The sequence below is a fragment of the Leptosomus discolor genome, chromosome 11, assembly GCF_034619465.1.
Source record: "Leptosomus discolor isolate bLepDis1 chromosome 11, bLepDis1.hap2, whole genome shotgun sequence".
Lineage (NCBI taxonomy): Eukaryota > Metazoa > Chordata > Aves > Leptosomiformes > Leptosomidae > Leptosomus > Leptosomus discolor.
Window position 1 is genome coordinate 10,725,470 of NC_141401.1, and position 25,011 is coordinate 10,750,480.

Sequence of the window (25,011 nt, forward strand, 5' to 3'; positions counted from 1 at the left end):
GTGGACAGCGACATAACAAGTCATTCAAAAGTAAAAGACAAGATATTTACTTACTTCTCAGAGGCTTTTAATGTCTCACCATCTTTTGTCCATGTATATTTCACTTCACTAATACCAGTTGTTTCACACAGTAGATTGACAGCATGAGTATTCTTGGTCAGAAAAACTGTATTTCCAATTCGTACAGTTACTGTTTTGTTGAAGGAAACTCGAGGAATTTCCTTTTGCCTCATAATAACTGGAACCTTCCGGGCAAACAGTAACTTATCAACAGCTTTTGTGCTGAAACGTTCAGATTCGTTTGGTGATTTGCCTGTGAGTTTGGAGGCAAGTTTCTCATCCTGGGCCCCCTTCCATTTTTCAGTAGTTGGTTGTAGAGGCCTAGATAATTCAGCAACTAATTGAAAAATGACCTGGGACGCCAAGTCATCACTGACTTCTCCAGTTTCAATGAGCTGACTCATGTTCCTTATCAGTTCTTCAAACTGCCCAGTGTCCATGCTGTAGGCGCCTTGGAGAACTGCTGCCTCCAGTCGTTTATTCTTGAATTCACGAGAGTTGAAGTCTTCTGCTGAATTACTCCCCAAAGTTTCAAGATTTCGCAGAAATGGCTGATCATTTACTTGCCTGTCACCCAGATAGAGCTCATTCTTCTTACTCCACATTTGCCACATCTTGCTCATTTTATGCCATTTGGCCCCAAAGCTGTTGGCCTCATTGTGATCTGTGTTACTGGTCTCACTGGCATGTTTTCTAACATTTGGCGGTTCTATCAATCTGTTGTCAGTACCAATGAGTTTGAGTACAAACGTTTCATGCACAGAGCCTGCAATACACCGGTACACACCAATGTCACTAGCTTCAAGACTATGTATTTTCAGTGAACCTGATTTAGTGATGCCAAGTCTTTTAGAGTTTTGTAAGTGTTGTCCATCTTTCTCCCACCGGATAAGTGATTTCTGGAACCTTCTTACAGGGCACTTAATTACAACAGATGTTTTTGGAAGTAAGTAGGCTCGGCTTCCTATGGTAAAATTAATGCGCTTCTCTTGTCTTGTTTGAATATAGACTCGGTGAATACTGACAATCTGAGGTCCATGAGCAGAATACTTTTCTGGAAGCTTTGGTTTAACCTCTGAAAGAAAACAAAGTGTTGAAAAGTATCTAATCATTGGCACTCATGCTTACAAAATCTGCTTTTTTCACAGAATGCTTCACAGAGCTTTTCCTGACTTTGTTCAAGTCAGATTGCAACATGCTGAGCTTTTATCTGAGTCACAAAAATGCAAAAATATGAACAACATGAAACCGTAACATTCCACTGCTCCAGCCAAGAATTCTATTTCTTCTCCCGCCAGTCTCCTAACAATAAAAAGATACAGGCAACATATACCTATGTGAAGGACATAGATAGTGCACACAAACATAAAGGTATATATACACATGTATTATATAACGTATTAATTTATACTATATATATAATGCTATTACGGTTATATTTCCTATATGTTTCCTATTGCTGCCTCAGAAAGGCTAGGCATGACAGGAATGGAAAAAGTGAATCAAAAAAGTTTGAACACATTATCACTTTCCCCACATTTAAGCCGTGTCAAGTGCAGAATAACCTAAATATAAGAAAACCTATCCGAAAAGTAAGGCTCCCCTTGACTGTTGTTTAAATTGTTGGCTGGCCATGCTGGTTGTCTGACTGAGTCAAGCCAAACTGATACCAACATAAGAGGTGAAAGCAGCAGTCAATGGAGACACAGTACATGCAACAAACAAAGCCACCCTGTAATCATTGGCTGAGGGTAATTTCTTTGGGTTGAAAGATGAGTTGCTCACAGTGTTGTGCCAAGAAAGTAGGGAGAGAGGGGAGGAAGGAGAGAAATAAGTTAAAATTTTGAGAGGTTGAATACAGTAATCAGATGAATTGACAAAAGCAGCCAGTAACAGCATAAAGCTTCATGCAGACTGGGTATGGAGATGCCGGGTATTATGAAGCTCCTCCTTCATCATCATGTACTGCAGGCACTTGGATGCTGAAAGGTTTCTAGGGAGCTGCCTGAATAAATACCACCACAGGCAGGCTTTCCCAGCAGTGGCTGGGTAGGCACACTGGAGACAACAGGAGAATGACTGCAATGTTTCGGATACCACTGTGTTGACTCACTGCTGGCAACTACTGTGCCCCACTTTGATCAGTAGAACTAATCTGACTAAGAAAACACTAGGTAGGTGAGAAACAAAGCGCTGTTGGAGGCATGGAACAAGGGCATGCACCCCCTGAGTTTGTTCCATGCAAGATGAAATTGGCCAGCTGGGAAGAGTCAGAAAACACTCTGTGTTGGTGCTAGAAAACAATCCCATTGTGTTTGGTGACCCAGCCTTTTGGTATGTGACAGAGAAAAAACTCAGAGCCTGCAGAATGAGTTGATGAGCCAGGAAATGGACACTCAAATCAAAATGCTTCTCAGCGTGCCTGAATCTGAAATCATTGCTACTATTCCGCTTGGTAGGTACATAAATAAAATGACAACAACACTGATGGCACAAAAATGATGTTTGAAAAACTGTATGCTTATTATATACACATGCTTCAAATATGCTATGAAGAAATAGGTGAAAAGCGAAATGCTTCAAGCATTCAATAAGTGTGTACACTATATGAACTACACCCTAGAGTGCATTCTTATGCTTATAAAACAAAATGGTTATTTTCAATGTTTTGGGTAATGAGTTCAGACCTGTGGGGATATCATGGTTTCATAATTACACAGCTTTTAAATTGGTATTCGTTATCCAGATACATGGTTCCCTCAACCATTTCACGTGGTACAACAAATAAATTGCTTTAGGCACTCAGTATACTAAAATTATTAAAGTAGCGTCCTGTTTTTAATAAGTTATTTGGCCCCAAATATTTATTTTTAGGGAACTGTTCCAGTATTAAATCTTCCATTTCCAAAATCCAACTTACAGACACAGTAAGTGTAACTTTAAACACACAAATTAAAATACTTCAGGCCGTGGTCTGTTTACACTAGTTATTCCAACATGGAATTAAACCCAGTGCATACTTATAAATATGTTAACAAGTCTCATCCATTTTATTTTTTTAAAAAAGAAAGACCACTAACTCTCATTAGCAGTTCAACACTAAAGGGTGTGTGTATTTTTACTGGTGACTGGTGAGCAAGGCTAGGAGTGAAACAAAGTTCAGAGTTTTGGATGGCAGGCCATATAAATATATAAGGTCATATGAATATATGAGGCCACATAAAAATGCATTTTCTAGATCCTTAGTATCATCCAATTTTGCGGCTACTGAGGTAACGGACTGTTTGGAAGAGGTTTTTTTTCTACAAGGTAAACCTTGCTTAAGGATTAGATCGGACTGGAGCCATTGGTCCTCCTTATCACCTGGTACAAATCCATCTGCGTCTACGACCTCTAATGGTCCTCTAAAGCTTTAGCCAGGCCTCAAGTCCTGGTGACCTCAGGGCTAGCCTGGTGTTATTTCCTATTTCGCAGAGCCCACAGTCAGGAATGTTTCTCACTTAATGGGGCTTATTAAGTAGAAAACAGCAACTATTACTAGTGCCAGGGTAAGAGATTAACTCTAAAAAGCCTCAGCTCTGTCCTGAGACGGTAAAAAAGAAGGAGCTCATCTGAGCCACAGAAGCATAATCTTGCACATTCAGAAACGCTGCCCCAAAGGAACCCCTGACAGCACACACGCCGTGCACCACACCACTCTTCGCTGAGACAGCTCCGCTCTTTCTAGCTACCCGTCTGGGGCCATGCGACGTTCCTGCCATCTACTCACTCCCCCTTCAAGACAGCCTGAACCCATGGCTGCAGGAGGAGGAGATGCCTCCTGCATGTTCCTGTGAATCCAAAGCCTGCTGCTGCCACTGCACTGGCTCCTTCTGCAAAACCCGACCTGGAACCATGGGCACAAACATGTGTCGTGCCTTCCCCTGCCCTCTCGCGACATAGCTGGAGAATGGCCAGGCAGATCTGAGCTGCAAGGGCTCGCTTGTTCCAGATGGTTGTGGAGATGAAGGGAGAGGACAGTGATTCTCTTTTCTGACTTTGATCTGCACCCACTCAGTACAGTCGCATTGCCTCTGCCATCCACTGTCCTGCTTTTTGGCCCTGTGGTGGAGGTTGACAATGTAACTTTAATATCAGTCTGTGCTAAGCAATTTGCAAACCAGCTACACTGCCATTCAACTATCCACAATTAATTAAATTCAGATAGATATGCAGCTCAAAATATTTTATTAAACCATATGCCAAGGACATTCCTGAAAGTCCACAGGGCTTTATTTAAGTGGAGTTTTGAACCTCAGGATTTTGGCACGTTAATCTGAAATGCAGGCCAGGAAAAGAAGTTTCATATTATGTATGAATCGGTAATTATTATATTTCTTATTTTGTTTTATGAATAATTTTTAAAGCAAAGCTTCAAAATGTATAAAGTAGCTATTTCTTGATAGCACTATGAATTGGGTCAAAACATGTCTATCTCTGTGATCTGTGACCAAAACTAGGCCATTCACGAATGCTTTTGTTTTTCCCCCACCTTAAAACTCCCTTTTTTTCCTTTCCTTTCCAGTGCCCTGCTCACCAAACCTACAAACTAGCACTCTCCTTTATAAAGGAAGGAGAGTACAGGTTCAGACATACAGAGCCTACATTTAGAACTGCCTATTCTAAATTACTGTATGTAATTGAACATACTCTTTGTCAGTAAGGTATTTCCATCAGTGTTACACGTACGCAATTAGTGCGACTACCATCGGTGTCATAACCCAATTGTGCCCAAATTGTACGTTTCCTATAGACAATCTTTCTGAAAAGATTTTTATATCGACAGTAAAAAAATACTGGCTTTTTTGAAGAGTGTCTGTACTGTCATCACTTACTGCAAAGCTCAGGAGATTGGGATTCTCATTTCTACAAGGAAAGGTAGAAATTACACCTAAAGTTATCACTGGCACAGAGTTTCAGGTTTTGAATTCCACCACGCTAAGCGAAATGTCCAGTGTAATACAAATATACGGTGAAAAGACAAGCCAGAACTGGATTCTTATCTTTTCTAAAGTCCTTTGTAATTTATAGTCAATTTATGGATTTTTTTTTTCAGTTGGGATAGTGTAAAGAATAAAGGAAAAATCAGATCAAATATAGGTAAGTATGAGGGTGAGAGGTATGTACCATTAAAGTGTATGCAAAAACTACTTCTTGAGATCATAACATTTATTTCTGACTGGCAGAAAAAAAAAATATAAAAACAGTCCTGTTATTACTGGTCTAGTAATTACAGCAGTCATTTTATGCCAGATTAGTAATGTGAAACTATAGGGAGATGAGTCAATTAACCTGTATACAGATTTTTCTTTATAAATAGATCATTCCGAACCAGCAAGAAACTACATAAAGTAACATACTTACTGTTGCAGGCATTCATCTGACAAGACCTTACAAGCAGTGAAGGAGACAGACCACTACACATTGATCCATTTAACGTGACATATTGGCCCTTTGCTGTTAGGTTTTGGCAGGCAAGTTTCCTTCTCTGGGTTCCAACACCACAGCTTACTGAGCACTGTGAAAGGAAGGATGCAGTCAAGCTAAACTTGGTGTCCCATGCCACACATGCTAATTTTAAACTAGGTCGGTTTTTTTCTTCTGAGAGAGTACACACGCTCTACTTCATACAAATCCTTGTGTTATTCAGGCACTAAACTTTCTCCACTTTTCCAGACAACAAGAATATAAGACAGATAATTTGTTCCAGCAAGCAACTCAGGAACAATTAAAATAACATGACAGTATTTCTTTGTGTCCAACCATGGGCAGAACAGAGCAATGAGATCTAGCATCTGAGAGAAACAATTCAGCACATTCTAAACAGTCTGTGTCAAGTCTCTCAAGCCTCTCTCCTAGCTTGTATTACATGAACCTTTAATTGCAGCTTCTAAATTCACTTTTACAAATCTTTCTGAACAAGGAATGGTAGCAAGCTTGCATTAAAAGGGAAAGGAGAAGGACAGATTCCAGCACAATGCAAAGGTGGACTATGAAATAACTGATAGCTAGACTGTCTGGTAGAACGCATGGACTGCATTGCAGCCTGTCCTTCAGCAACTGAAACACAGCTCAGGAAGGGGGCTGTGATCAGTCTGGCTGCAGGCAGGGATGCACAGCAACTGTACGCACAGTTTAGTCCAGGTACACGCCTGTGAACCATCCAGCTACCCTGCAAATTCTTTGCTCCAAACATCTTATTCACCCAAGCAGAAATCTTTAGAGCTCACGTTGCAGTTGAAGGGTTTGGTTCACCATTGTTGAGGGCTGCTCACCTTGGACCATTCTCCAAAGACTAGCTGAGGAGGACAATCAACTTTTGCACATGGCTTACTAGTTGGCAATTTAGGTTCCTGGCACGTGTCATCAGGGTGTTTCAGGAAACTTCCATCTGTCAAGAGCTGCTTACAGTACACTTTGCGGGTCTGAATCCCTCCTCCACAAGTACGTGAACACTAAGGAGAAAAGAACATAGCACGTAAACCTGCATGGACATCTGTGCTCACCCATCAGTTATTGTATGCAAACACTGTAAGCCTCTCCCATAATTATGCTCCCTTGAAAAAATGACATCTACTTTGAATTAAAAAGCAAGCAGCATGTAGAATATTCTTCTGCTAAAATGTTTAGCTAATATATTTGAGATAATGTTAAGTTCAAAAGAAACACCACTTGAATGCAATTAAGTAGAAGAAATTTTAACGAAAAACGCGCATCTTACACATAGATTTGTCTATGTCCCTCACAGTTAACATACCTGGTGAGAGTTTGGGAAACTTTGTCCTTGAGAGGAAAAAAACGAAACAATGTCTCCAAAAGCAGGTTATTGCGTTTGCAGAGCATAGAAAGAGAGGCGATGTCTGGAATAACTGGTATCCAGCCTTCCGAAATCTTAAAAAGGACTTTCCACCTCATCCTGTGACTACCCATTGGCATAGTAGGCAAAAGCAGTATTCTTGGCCCTGGGTTAGTTTGTTCTAATGATATCAGTTGGAACACCTACATAACAAAGTTTAGGAGCCACCTCCCATGTCATTCCAGCTAGAAAATTTCAAGTATGTTGGCAGAGGAACACACTTAAACTATTTCTGTAACCCAGTCATACCTGTTGCCATTCCTCAACATGCCAAACAGGGGGACAATCAATCTGGTTACAAGCTTGTAAAGAATGAGGCTTTTTGTCTTTGCACTCTTCAGCAGCAACAGCAGATCCTCCTGGCTGCTGGCAGTACACATCTCTTGTCTGTATCCCGACCCCACACGTAGCCGAGCAGCGTCTCCAGGAGCCGCTTTGCCACCTGTTCCAGCAACACAGACAAAAGTCACCTCAGACTGGGGAAGGAGCAATCATACCCAAACAGAGCCTAGCAAAAAAATCCCTGAAGGCAGAGTTATTGACAGATGCCTAAAACATGCCTTTGGTTCGGCTGTAATGCAAAATTATAAACTAGATTTATAAACTTACAGGTATCAAGGAAATGCAGAAGTTATTAACAATAAAGTAAATAGTAATTTCCAGACAAATTCTACTCCAGCATTTACTTTCAGAATGCTCCTCATTAAAAAAAACCCCAGCCTGTTGGCAACCTGCTGACATTTACATTTATAAATGTAAATATGTAAATAGACTTTTCTTACATTTACAAAACTTCCTTTAAATGTGTATATGTTTTCTATAAAACATCCTGTTCCTGTTAACTTCTTCCCTACATGTTGCAAGAAGAAGTTTCTGCAAACACGTAGAAACAATATGCAAAGGATCAGGGATGTCGGAAGTCAAAAGTGGGTATATAAGGCAGCAGTCAAAATTTCACATAAGGCCCATTCAAGTGACCAAATTAGCTAGGCTAGAAGCCATAAGAACTACATGGGGCTACTAAAGAAGCATGAAATAAAAATAACTTTAAATCATAATTTAAATTTTTTTCATTCAAGTAAGGATAGAAAGTAAATATTCTCTAGGGGTTTTTTTTGTGAAATTGCCTTCAAATTTTCCTTGTATCACTAGAAGAGTAAAGGCTGTTTTACCAGCTCTACACAGAAGAGATTTATTTCAGAAAATGTTCCTTATTTTATTAGTGAGATGTAAAGAGTGGAAAAGGAGTGAACAAGACCGAAAAAAAAAAAACGACCCCAAAACCTTGTTAAAGACAGCAGTAGTGAAATTTCATCCCAAAGCAAGACCACAGTCCTGCAATGTGAACCTTTGCTGAGAAAGCCAATGTTTATTTAAGTCACATTAACCATTTCTTTGCCACAGCATGATTTCATTATTACAGTGTACCTTGGAGGGCAAAGCTTCATATTGCAAGTACGAGTCATTGGCGGTGGTCTCTTGGAATTGTCACATAGGGTTTCACCAACAGCTTGTTTTGTCTCTACGTGCAGACACATTGCAATGGCTTCTTGTGTTCCTGAATGAAAAAGGAAAATCCTCATGAAACACTAAAGCTGGAAGAGACTTCTGTAAAGCTTTCCCTTGAATAATACTCAGTAAAAAAGCTCTAAACAGTGAATTAGATAGCAGGCTTGGAAGTAATACCTCAAGTCAAAAGGAACACAGAGATAGTTTATATTTAATGCTCATAAGATACTTGTGAATTATATCTACCTCTTTACTTCTGTGATATTTATAAGGCTTGATTTGACATTCTACCTCTACTAGAAACCAATACAAAATAGGCTTTCCTGTCTTTCCACCATCTGATGCAACATCTTCCTGGTTCTGTCATGGTCTCAAGTCAACTATTGGTTTCATCGCCAAAATCAGGGTAAAAGTGATTCCTTCTCACTTACCTTGTCTTTAAGGAGCTAAAGATCTGCAAAAAATGTAATAAAAATGCAGAAAACTTGCAAAACTACAGTGAGGAGAACGGCTGACTCAACACAGAACCTTTCTAATAGGGGCTAAGAAGTGCAATCATTCTGCTGAAGGCAGCAAATCTGAGCCAACCTAGAGCTTTCCTCACTCGTGACCATTCTTGGCACCTTCTGATCTGCAGCTCTTGCTACCTGGATCCTATTACCAAAGCATGAAAGATTACTAATACTCAAATTTCTGTGAGTCAAAATGAAACGTAATATAAGTTTGCTTTAGACTAAGTCAGCTTAGTGAATACACGTTTTGTTAATTACTCTTATTTTAAACCTATGTAATTATTCAATTTTATATATCATATTTTTTATTATGAAAGCCTTGCTCAATTTCAAAGCTCACTTGCATGCACATGAAAGGCAAGATGGTTTGTGATGTACTTGGGGGATCTTGTAGATCCTGCATGTCTGGGGTGTGCTATATAAGCAATGATAATCATCATAATCCTGTAGAACAAAAAAGCACTGAAATACTGAAATACCTATTTTGTTGTTTCTAGGTAAAAACAGCTTTTGAAGAGTCACAGTTTAAAGAATTTAAACCCATTTTCTTCCTGTTTTTCACTTATCTCCAATGATTTTGTAAGGCTATGAACTTGCTGTCAACAGCAGGTTACATTTCTTATGACCAACTTCTAAGGTTTCAAAGGTAGTTGCATTTTTAACTAGAAACCTTCACTAACCACTTCATGGCATCACTGTAACATTACCTCAAAACTTCACCACTATTTTTTATACAAAGGCTACTACAACTATTCCTGCTTTTGTGTCAGCTGTGCACGACGACTGGTTTCTTGGCCCTATTGATCATTAGTCACTCTGATTTCAGTGGGCTCGATGAACTATCCTACACTGAAAGTTTAATCTCCATGCCAATGGTCCGTATTTCTCTCCTTTACAACACATTCATGGGCACTCTCATTCTTTTCATAAGCCAAAGCTGTTCCTTCCATGCATAAACAATTCTGATGTAGTTCAGCATATCAGCCAACCCAGGCCACAATCCCTCTGGGCAACACTTGAACCAGTCCCAACTGTTTCAGACACTTCAGCAGGAGTAGACCAGCAGTGATTTTCACAATAACGTAGATTCCAATTTCTTTCAGGCTCCATGGTACGCCTCTAGATCCCCTCTGGGACTCGTTTTCAGTTCAGAAAGGCCTTGTTATATAAATGTTTTGACTACATCTATGAAGTGATGCATTTTTATAGAACAGAAGACCTGATCTCAAATATGTTTGACAACCTATTCAGCTCTCTTATATCAAAGTATTGATAATTAACATAGAACACACATATTGAGTAAAAAGTATTTTACTAGCAAGGCTGAGAATAAGCCTTAAACAACAAATACCATGACTATAATGCAGACATGAAAATGCCCAAAGGTGACAAACCAATAAATAAACATTTTTTTCTAGAACTCTGTTATTTTATTGCAGGCTGACAACCAAGGGAATCAAACATTTTCTGTCCAATTGACCCCCATGTGTTCAACAGGAGCAGCTTTCCTGTCCCCTTACACAGGAAACACGCATCTGACTGTCTACAGGAGAGAAATTAGAAATTGTGTTCTGGCAGAAACAGAATGACATTACCAGACAAGCAATCAAGAACATATCAAGCATCCATAGAATCATAGAATCACTCAGGTTGGAAAAGACCTTTGAGATCAAGTCCAACCATCAACCCTACTCTACCAAGTACACCCCTAAACCATAACGCCAAGCACCGCATCTAAACGACCTTTAAACACATTAAGGGATGGTGACTCAACCGTAATCTCTATGTTAAATCAAAGTCTACCCTGTGCTACCAACCTTCAGTTTCGCTGTCCTCACTGTCTTCCTGTGGGAGAACCACACTCAGAGGTGATGCTGCTCTGGAGCAGGTTGCAATAATATCTTCTAATATCTCACACAAAGGAGGGGAATGAAATGAGATTCCTTTCAGACTATCTAAATTGGCAGTAATCCCATGGGAACCTTTTATCTCAATGTTATAAAAACTAAATTGGCCAGCCAAATGAACAAAAGGCATGTCATACCAGGTGATGGGTTTTGATTGCAACTTGCCACCTGGAGTTCATCAAACCACTTCTGCTTTGCAGCATGACCTACCTAGCTTTATTTGTGTTACCAGAAGAAAATGTCGATACGCAGTGTATCTTTCATTTGACTTAACTACAGGACACAAACCGCAGTAGTGATTCTGCCCCACAGAGGCCTTATTGAAAGAAAAATGGCACTCTGTTTTGATGCGATAAGTACAAAACAGATATTAAAGAGCTGTTAAAAAAGTATCATGCACTCCCTTCCTGTTCCTTGGTTCTCAGTTCGAGAACTCTATTCAATAAATAACTACATTTAATTGATGCAGCATTGGCTTGAACTTAACTGTCAAAATGTCTTGACAATGAATCGTATTTCTCACCCCGAACTATAATTTTCCATTAGATGGGAACTTCAATCACTGATAAATTTCTTATTCTATGTTAATTGGAAAATGTAAAAATCTATTATTCAAACAAGCAAAGTTTTATATGTATGACTTTCTTGGCTTATAATATAAACATAGTAGATAATATAACTAAAATATTATGTATGCAGCAAGGAGCATTAAGTATTTTTACAGTAATCTGATGCACTATTGTAGTAATTATCCTACTATTCAGTGAAATTGAATATTTTCTATTTTAACCCAGCATTCAAACCACATACATTTACATTCTTTTACAAGCTTTTCCGTGCAGTGAAATACACAGTGCATGAAGCTGTGTTAAAAGATCAGAATACTTGAAAAAAGCCCAGACTTTTTGTTTCTGCCTTTTTTTAGAGTACAAAGAAAATGGGGGTGGGAAGTTGCTGTGCAAATGGTAAGAAGGTGGATCAGTTCTCTATACCTGGAAGAGGAAGGACAGTCATTTATTTCTGTCAGATAGTCTCAGTTTGGTCACCGCTGAAAAACAGGCACTATCAGCTTAAAATAACTCAGAAGAAATGCCAAGTCCTACATATGCTTAGGCCTCTCTGTAAATCTATTGAAACTGGCAGTGTTATTCTGTAAAAGAGTAAACAGTTGGTGTCTGCAGTTAATGGAACTAGCGATAGTTATCAAATTGCCTACAACACTATTACAAATGCTCTCAGAACGGCCACTGTTTTTCTTAAGAGCCCTTAAATTTGGCTAGAATCTCAGGTTTCTTATAAATAAAATAGTAAACTTTTAGCCATTATGGTGAAAACAAAAGCCTGAGAAACAACTTGACTGCACCCTAAAGCTTCCAAAGCCACAGACTACAGAGGAAACAACAGGAAGTGCATATGTATTTATTGTTTAATCTCGTTATTGTTAAGCCAATTAGACTTTAGGGGGCATGAATCATAATTTTTGGAACATATGGAATATAAATTATAATAATTACATTGAACTACCAAAATCTGTCTCTTGCAATTAAGGCATTTTTAAAAAGTGGCCCAGAAAATGTTGTTATTTTTTCAAATGGAAAACATCCCTTTAAAATATTGTAGAGCAGTTAAACAACTAACAGCACTACAGAAATACTATAGAACACAAGAAAAACTTTTCTTCTCCTCAGGCATATTCTTCATTCTGATAACAACTATTACTTCTTAATGACAATATTATGAAAATTATACTTACGTTGGGGGGTCTCCCATCAGGGCCAAAGTTATCCAAATTAAAATAAATAAATAAATAAATAGATAGATAGATAGATAAATAAAATCTAGGAAAATGAAGGCAAATCCCGAGGTCCCTGAGCACACAGTTGGCTTATTTTTCAGCTTGAGATTTCTTCAGGCACTGAAGAAAAAATAGATCTTTAGCTTTCAGGGTGGTTAGAGAGTTTCCTATGGATGTTGAAGGTGACATCTGTCTCATGACAAGTCACACAGATTTGGTGCAGAAAGCACATAAAATTACCAAAGACTCATGTTAGTAATGCTCTAGAACCAGCCAAATATGGTGAACTGGAAAGTAAAATTGATGTTTGATAATGCCTTGCAGATTGCTCTATCTCTGTAATTCTAATACCTCAAAAAACAATGTTTCCATCTGCATTTTTAAATGTGCTTTGGAGAGGGACCAGAGGAGAGTGAATTAAGTGTCTAGTCTGTAGAAGAATTTTTTAAAAAGGTGTAAGTGACAAGCACTGAAACAGAGATCCTGTCCTTGCTCAAACAGTGGCAATAAAGCTTCCAGCCTGCTTAGACCCTGCAAACTTTTCCCTCATTCAGAGTCAAGCACTAAGAAATGGGGTAGGGAATTCCAAGGATACAGAAATCCACAGGAATCTATTTTAATAGCCACTGCTAGATACATAGATACTAGAGAAAAAGTACCTCATATAATTTACATTACACTGGGATATTCCAACCTCAGACAACATTTATTTCTTGTAACTAAAGAGTTCAACTAATTGAAATGAGATTTGAACATAAAACTTAGCAGAAATGGATCAGCTTCTTTGAACTACACGATGGAAAAAATAGTAGACAGTGAGATCATTAGTTAGTACATTGCAGTAAGTTGGAAACAGAAGAGATGTCTGGTTCCCTTAAAACTATTTATCGACAGGTAATTTTTGGTCTGTTTGAACGCCTTTGCCAAGGCAGCAAGAAGACCAGAACTGATAGAAGGAAAAAAAACCCACTGCTACCTAACTAGCATAACAGTACAGGGACTTTAGAGGCTGCTCCTTGATAAAATACCATGACAACTTCCCACATTTCCCAGGAGCACCACAGAAGAAAAACGTCTAGACATAGTACCAGTGATACTACAGAAGTCTCAAGAACACAGATATTTTCTTTCGAACTTTCAAATGGATCATTTCTACTGCATATCAAACAAATGATTAGATTGCTACAAACACCTATAGAACAATTCTGGGTCAGGCAACATCACAAATGCATGAAAGGGCCAGAAGTCAACAACAGAACTCACACTCAGCTCCCTCAGGAACAAAATCAAGCTGAATATGAGATTCTGTTCATCAGTCAATTTGAAGTTCGTTTGTGCTGGCAAATGAAACTACCGTCTTCAGTACAGGCTCCCTAAATTGCCATCAGCTTGCAGTCCAAGTGCAACCGTTTATGGGAACATTTTTGCACGGTCAAACTCACATGTGAAGATGCAGGCAATGCAAACATGCACATGGGCAATAGCAGGCAAAGACTAGAGATTATTTCAGCCTAGATGTCTGCTGATGTCCTCAAAACTCAAAAACTTTGTTTTAGAAGACCTCTAACAAAGATATTGGCTAAAAAGCAGTAGTAAAGTGGATATAAGATGGCAATGAAATGATTGTATGTTACAAAAATCAGTTGAGAAACGAGACAACTACAAATTTAGTAGTACTGAAAGCCTTGTTTCTGCTTTAGAGTACAATTTCCTTATTTCTGGAAATAATTCCCTCATTAAAATGAAGAAACAGAGACACTCAGCTGTCAGTACCATCACACATCTCTACATACATACTTGGACTATAGCCTCTTCTACCTTGCTAGTCATAACATCCACTGAAGGTAGGGAGGGAATGGGATGCATCAACTTCTGTGATCACGTGAGCTGCTATTCCTGTGGATCAACCCCGTCAGTAAACAGCGATAGGAAATGATAAAGGAGGCACTTGTCAGTCACTTACCATCCTGCTGATTACATTCTAGGGCATCCCTCCCAGCTTCTGTCTTCAAGGTTTGAACTGGTGAATAGTACAAGGGAGACTGCTTTCTGTGAGCTCTAGACCGGCTCTCTGCTTCCAGTTGTTTCTGATCTCCCCTTTTCTACATTTTTTGTTTCTTCTGTGGGTACAACTGTCTTCACTTCCCACTGATGTCATCAGTCCTGTCATATATAGGTGTGTTCACAACTCCACTGCCTCCATTTAACACTTCATAATTCACTTGTGTTCAGTCCCAAAGTACAGTATGTAGTAGCAACACCAGCAACCTTGTCTAGTAACATGTACTTAGGTCGACAGGGAGATTCGATTACATCCAAAAAGGAATGTGCCTAACTACTTGCAGACAGATGTATGGCACAGAGTTCCTATTGAGCGATACACTGTACCAAGACCTAAAAAAATGCCATTTGATCTTCATGTTGGTCAGACTGAAAGCAAGTGTCCCTAATTACAACTTCATATCCCTACTGTACTGCAGAAAACGGCAGCATTTTGGAAGCTAAGGAATAATTAACATAGGAATTTTAACACTGACACCATACACTTTCAGTTCCTAGGAAAAGATAGGTCGTCTAAACATGTGCATCACGGACGCATTAAACATGCTGGTACCACCAACTGCCTGGCAGCTGAGACTCCTGCAGCTGAGACTCCTGCAGCAACAAGACTAAAGCAAGTTGCTGTATCAACAACTTCTTGCAAACTTACTTAATCAAATAAAGGTGGTATTTAAACACAGGACGTAAAGGAAACAAAGTAGTTTGAAATACTCTATGGATAACCTAGAAATAAGGTAAAACTTGAAGCTGCATGTTTTCCTGCAGATCAACATAGCTACTTTAGGGTAGCACTAACCGAAGACCCAACAATGTCAAACAATGCCAAATTCTTACAACTCAGGATAAATAAATAAATAAAGGTACCTCCAAGACATGTGGCTGAACAAGGAGTAAAACCAATGTATTCCCAGTCATGAGTCACACTGCCATCTTCAGCATGTGAAAATTCTGGTGTGTAGGGGACAGGGTCACTGTCACAGGATGCCTGGTGACAGACCCGTTCTGTTGGTGGCTTCACATCTTCACATTCCTCTTCAGGCAGTTCAACCTCAGTCTGAGTAAAAGCGAGAAGAATTCGGCACTTCACATCTCGCACCTGTATGCCATCACCACACGTGGCGCTGCATGGAGACCAGGGTTCAGGAATAAACCTGTGAATAATCACAACGCAGTAGAAACAGTCATTCCATATAATTATGTCTCTGTGTGAACAGTTAAAAAATAGCTAAAACATATAAATGTATGTTTATACACGAAGCAGACAATACATAATAATATTTGATGTTTAAATAAAATGCATAATCAAGTGTCTTAAATCTTTCACTTGCCTTCCATCCCAGACCATTTCTCAAAATCCATGGAAGAAATGATATAGGAAAAGAGGAGAAAGAATCATAAGGAACAGGGAAAGCTGTCTCCTTTTTTGGGGAGAAAGGACATCACCTAAATCTCTTCTCAAACTCCTTCAGCAGAAAAAAGGAGAAACTCCATGAAGACATATCTATACAATATAAAATATTTCCCCAGGTACACAGACTTAGACATATGCCAAAAGTATATTTGCAGTCTGCTTAAATCTGAGAAAGGTCATCACCTTATGTCATACTAATAATCAGCAATCAGACAAAAGAAAGGCCCTTTTCAAATCTAGCTATCTCCCATGCACATCACCACAGGCTGTTGTTCAGATTTAATCTTGTAAGAAGCCTCTCATCTTCAATAAAGAGTTCTAACTGGCTCAGTCTCTAATCCATCATTTTTATTAGAAAGCATTTATGCTCCTGGTGAACTGTGGTAAAATCTTATTTTACAGATCATTAATTTACTGAATAAAAGGAGGTTTTAGTCTATAATACTCTCTGACTTCGAGGGTCACATTAATAGCTGATAGTAATTTTCAAAATGGCACTAGAGCCAAGGGGCTGAATTTCATTAATAAAGTCATCCTGAGTGTCTCTGGGGTACAGTTTATGAGAAATCAAGTACAGAGTTCCATAGGACTTTTTTTTCAAAAGGTTGTAGTTGTTCTTTATTATATGTCCAAACGCAGCTGATGATCAGAACACAAATGGGAAATACAGGAGAATATATTTGACCAACGCTAAAAACGTATTTGAAAGGAAAAATCCAAATTAGGGTTCAAAGATTTTGTCCTTATCTTTAATTAAGAATTATCTTTACTGCAGAAAAGCTGCCCTTATAAACATAAGAACAGTTGTGCAAGACAAAAATCAGTATTTACTCTCTGCATACACAATAAGCATAGAAAAATGTCAACACAGTGTGGTTGATTCTGTGGACAGTTTACCATCTTGAGCCAATAACTTCTTGCCAGTATATACAGAGGAAGAATTAAATAGAAGAAAAGAGAACAGACGAGTGGGTAACCCATAAGGATACTCTAACTCAGTCCTTGGGGCAGTCACCCAAGCTGTGTTTGGGATAGACCCCAAGACAGACTGTATCCTGTGGAAAAGACTACTCCCATTTCCAATAAAGGTTACAAGGTAACTGGTTATTCTTTAAGAAGATGTTGATGAAATACCTTTACAGCTCTACTACAAAGATAAAGAAAGATGTCAAAGCCCATCACTTAAAATTTTCCTTGAAATTTTAGTTAGAGCTCACTGGTCTTTGACAGACTTCAGTAAAGGGTGCAGTATCCCCAGCTCCTCTTGAAGCCAAGGAAAACTGCAAGTGCTCATCACTTCACAAGCCTGACTACCTTTGAAGTAGATGACCAGATTGATTTTTATTGGAAGAGTGTTATTAGAATGGTGGATGGCTGTGTCCTACAGTGATTAAATCCCTACTGGCGCAGTCTAACAGCCCACCAAGTCCAACGGCACAGCTGGTAGGGGTCAATGTCCAGACATGCTTTTGATAACAAATTCCAACTGAACATCTGTGAGTAAAGCTGCAAAGGTAGGCTTTCACTTAGAACCCAGCAGACAAAATCAGCTTAAGCCTGGAACATCAGATCTCACTGTCTTTTCAAAGACAGCCATGCAAACTACCTAGGATGGCCATGGTAAAATCACCCTCAGCCAACAAAACGCTTAAGCATGTGCCTAACTTTAAGCATATTAGCCGCCCTTTGAAGTCAATAGGACTATAACGTGTTCAGGGTTAAACTTGTGCTTAAGTGCTTTATTGGATCAAGGCCATTGCGCATAGGCTTAACAAAATTATGACTTCCCTTCTCCTTCTGTTTAAAAAAAAAAGGTTAAGTCCATTTGTAGTTATGTACCTAATTGGAAAAATAAAACTGATGGACATTTATAGTTGAAAAGAGTTGGTTGGTGTTCTGACCACACCTAACAGTTTACAGTCTGAAAGCAAATAACTTTTTTTGGTAAAAGCATGAGAGTAGCATACCAGAAATTAGTGTTAGTTTTGTATACTCTTATCTGAGTGCATTAAAACATTCCAAAAATAATGTATGATGCGTTCTTTGGAAACCCTGTATAAATGAAAGGAAATTTAGAACCACAGCAATCATTTCATGCAACAACCGATTGATTTATAAAGAATCTCAGAAGATCCTAAGCATTTTTTCTTTGACTTATAGCAAGCCTATATTATAATTGAGGTTTTCCTGTTCAATATTAGTGTCTGGTATTTTTCAGTGAAGTGCAAGATAAAAAAAAAAAAAAACAACACCCCAAATAATTTTTATTCTACCTTGGAATTTGCTAAAACAGTCACACGACTATTTAGCTATTAAAATGCTAAGTTATAGAACTGGATAGCCATGTTAAAGTCACACTTTAAGTACCTTCAATGGAAGCCAATTGAGACTGCTAATACAAAATTAGAACTGACTGGACAGTGAGAGAGCTTCAGAGGCTGGCATTGTATCTGAATTTTGAGTTCAGGCAGATGACTTTTTTATTTTTATTGTTTATTTAACACACAACCAAAGCCTGTGACAGATAGTTAAAGCAAACTCCATCAGCCTCAGAAGTGATACATTTTATACTTAGTGGCATTCACAGCACACACGCGGCAATGCTTTCACACAATACTTCCCTGAAGCAAATTCACTCTGCCTTTGATGAACATACACTCAGAGTGATCTCAGGACAGGATTAAGAAGCATCAAAGTGCTTGTATTATGATTCCTTGCAGATCATCAGGAATTTATAATGGAATGGATAGGATGGTGGTAACCATCCATGTAGCCATGGATAGGATGGTGGTAAAGGTCTTTCATGGGATCTTTAACTAGGTTTGTAGATGAGACTCCTGATTGAAAAAAGGAAAAGAATGGAGAAATGCAAATCTGAGCAGGCACAACTTTGCACAACCAGCCTTTTTGTACAGTCATTCTTCTCAGTGCAATGTAGAAATCAAATGCTCCTATAACCGTCTGCACAGGTATAAATCATGTACACACTACAGATGCAGTGGAGAGTATGTCCATGCTGCAGTGTTATCAGTCTAACACTAATGGAAAGGTGCATTCACCTGGCATGCTCTGAAAAAGCCAGTGTAGGATGACTGGGAAAATGAAGCAGTGACCTGAACTATTTATGATAAAACTGGGACAGAACAGCCCAATCCAACCAAATCAAATCTGAACAGAAAACAACTCAGCACAGCCTTCTGCAGCTTTCTAAAGACTTGGAAAACATGGTGTCTCTTAATATTTTTTTTTAAATTTTCCTCGTGCCTGCAGTTCTTGCTTTCAGTTAAGACAGGAAATGCCTAACTCTTGAAAAAAAAGGCTGCCTTTGTGATATTTCCAGTCCAATGACAGTGCGCCAAGGGGCCTGGATAAAAGTTTGCAGAAACATCTAAAATGTTGGCTGCTTACGGGGGCACACCATCCACGATGATGGCACCCTACCTCTGCCTGGAGCACTCCCCTTGCCTGCTCTAAACAGACAAGCACCACCAGGTTTTACCAGCCTCGACTGTAATGTGTTGGGCAAAATCACCAGACCATTTTAAGAGAAGAAGCTGTGAAAAACGTGTAACTCTATCACCAGAGGCACGATGGTGACACTTCCATGAAAATTACTCAAACACAATGAGCAAGAACCTTTATGAGAGACACATTCAGCGAATGCAACTCCACAAACCTACTGATTATTTTTTAGCTCAGGTTGCTGAAAAAATATATCAGCTTTTGAAAGCATTTTCATTTTTTCCTAAGCTATGACAGGGAAAGGCAGTCGAGGTGTCTATTTCTTTAACTTATGATTAATAAAAAGCCTGCAAAAACCTTGCTGGATCTTCTCTGTGAATCCCACTGTAACTAAGAAGGCTCGAGGGAAGAATGTTTAAAATAATGATTGGTATCAACTGTCAACACATTCCACAACTAAAAACTAAAAAGGTCAGACCTACATTTTTCTTGGCCTCACTTTAAGGGCAGTCATTTTTATTTTGCTAATAATAAAAAAAAAAAGAAGCTTTTGAACGTTCCCCTTCTATGTAAATTCAGGACACCAGCCGCGGTAGACCACAGCGGCAGAAGTATTTATCTTCCACAAGCTACTTTTGGCATATCCATCATTTGTGGGTTCTAAAACACAGCTGCATTTATTCTCCTATTCATTATCAACTAAAATATCAACTAAAATATCACACAAAAAGCATAGAAAGACAGTTGTAATAAAAGGATGGGCTAGAAGCTGAGACTTCGTATTGTGGTTTATGTTTGGATGACAAGAGAATAACTAAAATTAAAAGTGATGGCATTTCACCAAGGAAATCATAAGCCTCCCGCTAGGCAGAGGTGGGCTACGAGTTATCACTGTGCCATGCGTAAATTACAGAAAACAAAGTTAAACAGATCCAAATCAGAGGGAAATCTTGTTTTAATTTACTCTGGGAGAAGTAACAACCTATTGTTACAGTTTCTTTTTAAACTAAACCCTGACCCAAAAATCTCACTCCAGCTGGAAAAGACTGGAGCAGTTAGGGCATGAGATTTAAAGCATCTATTGAGAAACTGCTCTGGTTGCAAACCGTTGTCCACATGACCAACAGGCAATCTGCAAAAAGGAATGAAGTCAGGGATCAGTTATTTCTCATTTCTCCTTACATGCCAGCTTCCTCAGAAGAATAAAGTAAGAGCAGGTGGCAGCAGAATTCAGGTAAAAAGAAACTAGTGGGTAATCTGGCTAAAGTGTAAGAGGTGGCTCCCAGGAGAGCCCAGAGTACCCAGACTAGGTGAGCACAGCACCTCAGCAACACCTCAGTAAAGAGAAGGATGGCAGAGAAGAGTCATCAGCAAGAGAAACCTTTTAGACTTAGGTGAAGATGCTTCTGGAAAACGTGAAGGGAAGAGTCTCAGCAGGACAGGATAAGGATCATGAATGAAAGATGAAGAAAATTTCAATCTCCAGAGTACGTGAAGAAGAAAGAAGATCCAGGAAACTGCAAAGCTGCACAGCTGTGACAGGACGTGCTGAGAACTCGAATACATGGCTGCATCCACCCAGTGAGTATGCAGTGGAATACATCAGTCATGTCTAGGAAGGCACGAATAACTGCTTTCTTTGTGAGGACAAGGTACAAGGGAACCCACCTCAAAGTTTCCAGCTCAGCTCTATTATATTCTAAATACACTTAGAACTAGCATGCTGTGTCCCTGCCAGTTCCCTCTGCTTGTTCTGTCAGACTGCTGCTGAAGGATCCTAAAAACCTAGAGTATACATTAGCTCACGGTCGCCACAGCATGATTTTGTAATGCTAGAGATCGTTTTCTTTACAGCTTCATGCTGAATCCTCTTTAGAGGTGGCCACATATACATTAATTCTGATACGCTGACATTCAACAGGCACATTTGATTACATCACCCCCTTCGATAATCACACTTTATTTTTATATCTGTGCTACTACCCTGCCTGAATTCAGGGCCACCAATTTGGAGAGTGAAATAACCACTCACAGTAGGTTGACACTTGACTTGAGAGGCTAGAGCAGTGAAAGTTAAAAGTACAGTCACCATAACTGTGCAAACACCTGTTTGGCAAGAGGGCTCTTCTGTGAGTCAGTGCAGGTGTAAAGATTTTATTACTCATGATCACACCTGCTGGTGCATGTGTGCCAAAAAATCAGGAATAGTTAGATGGAAGAAGAAAAACAAGAAGTTATAGGGCACACTCCACTCTCAGAGCAATATAAATCCAAAGTAACTTCAGTAAACTCATCTAAACTATTTTAAACTAACATTACTACAAATGAGTGCAGAATTTGGCAAAGCACAACAAAATACTGTTCAAAATCTCTAGTGAAAACCTGACAGAAAGTTACTACTTTCTAGAAAGTTATATACTATATATTGAATATATTAGACATGCATATGCATGAAACGTGCACAGGGGATATAAGCAATTGTGTGGATGCCCCAACATACAAGGGACAGGAACAAGTGTAGCTGGATTTAAGTTACGCTTTCATTCCCAGGACTTAAATGTTGTGAGGCTTATCCCCATCAGCTTTTAAGGGGACGCACAAAATCCAGATGTTATTTCATACATACGTACACGTAAAATATCACAATTTATCCCCATAGATTCAGCTAAGCTCAGAGATTAGCAGGTTTTTCTCACTTTTTTATGCGTTGGTCTCACCCCCCAAGGAAACCTTGGCAACCCTACAAAGTACCTCTTAATTGCAGTGACCGGGATAAAACCGAATTTATTTAATTTACATCTGTTGAAATGCTTCCGCATGCATTAATTAGGGCTTAATTAGGCTAAATTAAGATCCCTTTGCATTGCTTGAATGGTATAGGGATATTATAATAGAGTAGCTCTGTGTGACCCAGAACAGGAGTTCCAGAAGCAAAGCTATTGAGATGTAAAACTAGGAACAGCGCACAACACATCTCCCAAGGAGGGCCAAATGTCAAAGCAAACTGCACAGCAACAGTCATTCCAGATGATCTGCAAAATATGCTGGAAATGTTTCTTCACTGTAAAAGACAACGTACTTACGTTGGCTCCTCTGAGACTGTTCTGGTCTCTTCCATTTCATGTGCCTGTTTAAACCATGGCAATTTGGCTTCCACAGGATTTTTTTCTGGTAGAGAAAAAAAATCCAAAAACATTCAGTAATTCTTCCAAAATCAAAGTAACATGTAGATGTTAGCATTATTCACCTTAGCACGTCACACTTTACTTTGCCTATTGATCTAATGCTTTTGAATAAAGATATACTGGATAATAAGACATAATTTACTAGAAAATTTCTTCATGATGTTCGAGCTCCATTCTGACACCCCTTTTTACTGAAAGGGTACCAGTAATCCAATTTCCATTTCTGATTAACCTTTAAATTCCTTCCCATATCTTCACTAAATGCAGACGGTTTCTAGTAGATTGTAGTTTATATCTCATTGTAACGGATTATCGTCATAACTTAAGTTTACAGCTGAAAAAGAAGCCAGAGCATAGCAAATGTATATTCCTCTCCAGATAGACTGGCTTCATTAGAAAATTTTCACAGAAAATGTGGGGTTTTTTGCTGAGTTAGCCAGCTTTCCCAAAATTGGAAATTAATTTAGAAAACAATACTAGCTTCTTTTATCCGTCTATACATCCTACACTTCTGTGACGCTTTTTCTCAGAGTACTGTAAGCCAGTTGAGTATCTGTGCCTCCAAACTTAAGTAAATTACCAGAAGAAGGTTCTCAAAATTTCAGTACTAGTTTGTACTTCATGGTTTAACCCCAAATAATTTTCTGCTTGAAGAATTCTCTGGAGTCTGAAAACATCATGAAGAAAAACATAGGGTCGTCAGATAGCTTTCACTTTTTCTATGTACATCTTTACGGTGAGTTGTGAAGGTCTGAAAACACAGGTTTTCAAATAAAACCTGAAAGAATGGGAGTAGCACCTAGTAAAATTTTCTGGGCCCAGAGAGACAGAAATGAGCATGGGACAAGATATACTGCTTTCCCTCCTCATCTCTGTTTTTTCTTTTCACCTTCCCACCTACTGTTTTATGCCTTACCAACTCTTTTAGAGAATATTTGTCAATTTACATTGTTTCAGACCTTTTAAACACACACAAATGGAGAAGAGAGAAGGAAAACATTTTGATTATAACTTAATGAACTGATGAGGCCCACTGAGAATGCTGACACATTTAATGAGATGCAAACGAACAAGATCCCAAGTGATATAAGTGGAGTATCGTTCCCATTTCAAGTATTACTGAACAACTCTTCCTCCTCATGTTGAACTCATTAATTCTGGTTTTCCCAATTTGACCAGGCTGTATAGATTTGGTTAGCATTTTCACCTCATGACAGTCTGGCCACACTATCAGCAAAAAATATCAGCAGGACACTTTTCCTAGCACCAATAATTAAAATGCTTGTTTCTGCCAAGACCGAAAAAAGTCCCAGTAAATTCCACCTTCTGGCATTTCTGAAAAAGGTTACCAGGGGCTTTTAATTCTCTTAACAAAAATGTAAAACAATAACAGACCCAGACAAAATTCCAGTTACCTTTTGGCTTGTAACATGGTATTGGCACGATGCACTCTTCTTTTATGTGTAGTTTAAGTTGTGGATTGCAGCCACCGACATGCTGCCCGCGGTGGTCAATACACAGCACTACTCGGTAACGCAAGCCTCGGCCACAGGTCACTGTGCACTGCAGGAGACAATGCAACCAACTCACACTGTTTCTTTTTTTATTATATTTACAAATACCATTAAAAAGCAAATTAGAAGTACCAATTATGTGTTCACTAATGTTTTTCCACAATCAACCAGGTGTCGCGAGACGTATGAATTTGTCCCTGCATTGCTAGGTGAATAAAGGCAAGCTCGATGCTGGGAAAAACATCTAAGTTTTGGGAACGCAAGTGATTTCTCAGTGTTCTGTAAAGCTTATCTGATTGGCAACAGTCTGAAACAGAGGTAGCTATGAGAGAATATGCTCTCTCACAGTGGTCATTTTTAGTTAAAGCTGGGTCAGATGTACCACAAGAACAGTTTCTTCACTATATGTCAGTGATGTCATTTGGATGAACTAAGGAATTACAGAAGTGTTGAGCTATCTGACTGTATCAGATAACTACAGCCAAGATAAGTTGGCTTTATGTTCTTGTTACTATAACGAAGGGTAAGAATGCTGGAAAATCACCCTTGCAGACATGTCAGCCCCTAGACAGACATGCCTTTAGTTATTATATGCAGTGAAATATTACATTTATCAAGAACTGAGAGATAAACAACCTGATTGCAAAGGGGCCTGACTGCTGGCTCTAATTTCTCCTCCATGTAAAGCAGGAATTCAACA

The 25,011-nt window shown here is 39.0% G+C and overlaps 1 protein-coding gene across 1 annotated transcript in view; it reads right to left on the minus strand.

Annotated features, from left to right (window-relative positions):
* ADAMTSL3 (ADAMTS like 3) overlaps positions 1 to 25,011 on the minus strand; it is a 184,306-nt gene that overhangs the window by 26,336 nt on the left and 132,959 nt on the right. Inside the window, exons 13-20 of the mRNA XM_086471487.1 lie at positions 24,213 to 24,360; positions 22,696 to 22,780; positions 15,604 to 15,890; positions 8,384 to 8,513; positions 7,205 to 7,397; positions 6,375 to 6,554; positions 5,464 to 5,617; positions 55 to 1,135 (exon numbers count right to left, since the gene is read on the minus strand). Of these exons, the coding sequence (XP_086327613.1) occupies positions 55 to 1,135; positions 5,464 to 5,617; positions 6,375 to 6,554; positions 7,205 to 7,397; positions 8,384 to 8,513; positions 15,604 to 15,890; positions 22,696 to 22,780; positions 24,213 to 24,360 (2,258 nt within the window). The remainder of the gene's footprint in view (positions 1 to 54; positions 1,136 to 5,463; positions 5,618 to 6,374; positions 6,555 to 7,204; positions 7,398 to 8,383; positions 8,514 to 15,603; positions 15,891 to 22,695; positions 22,781 to 24,212; positions 24,361 to 25,011) is intronic.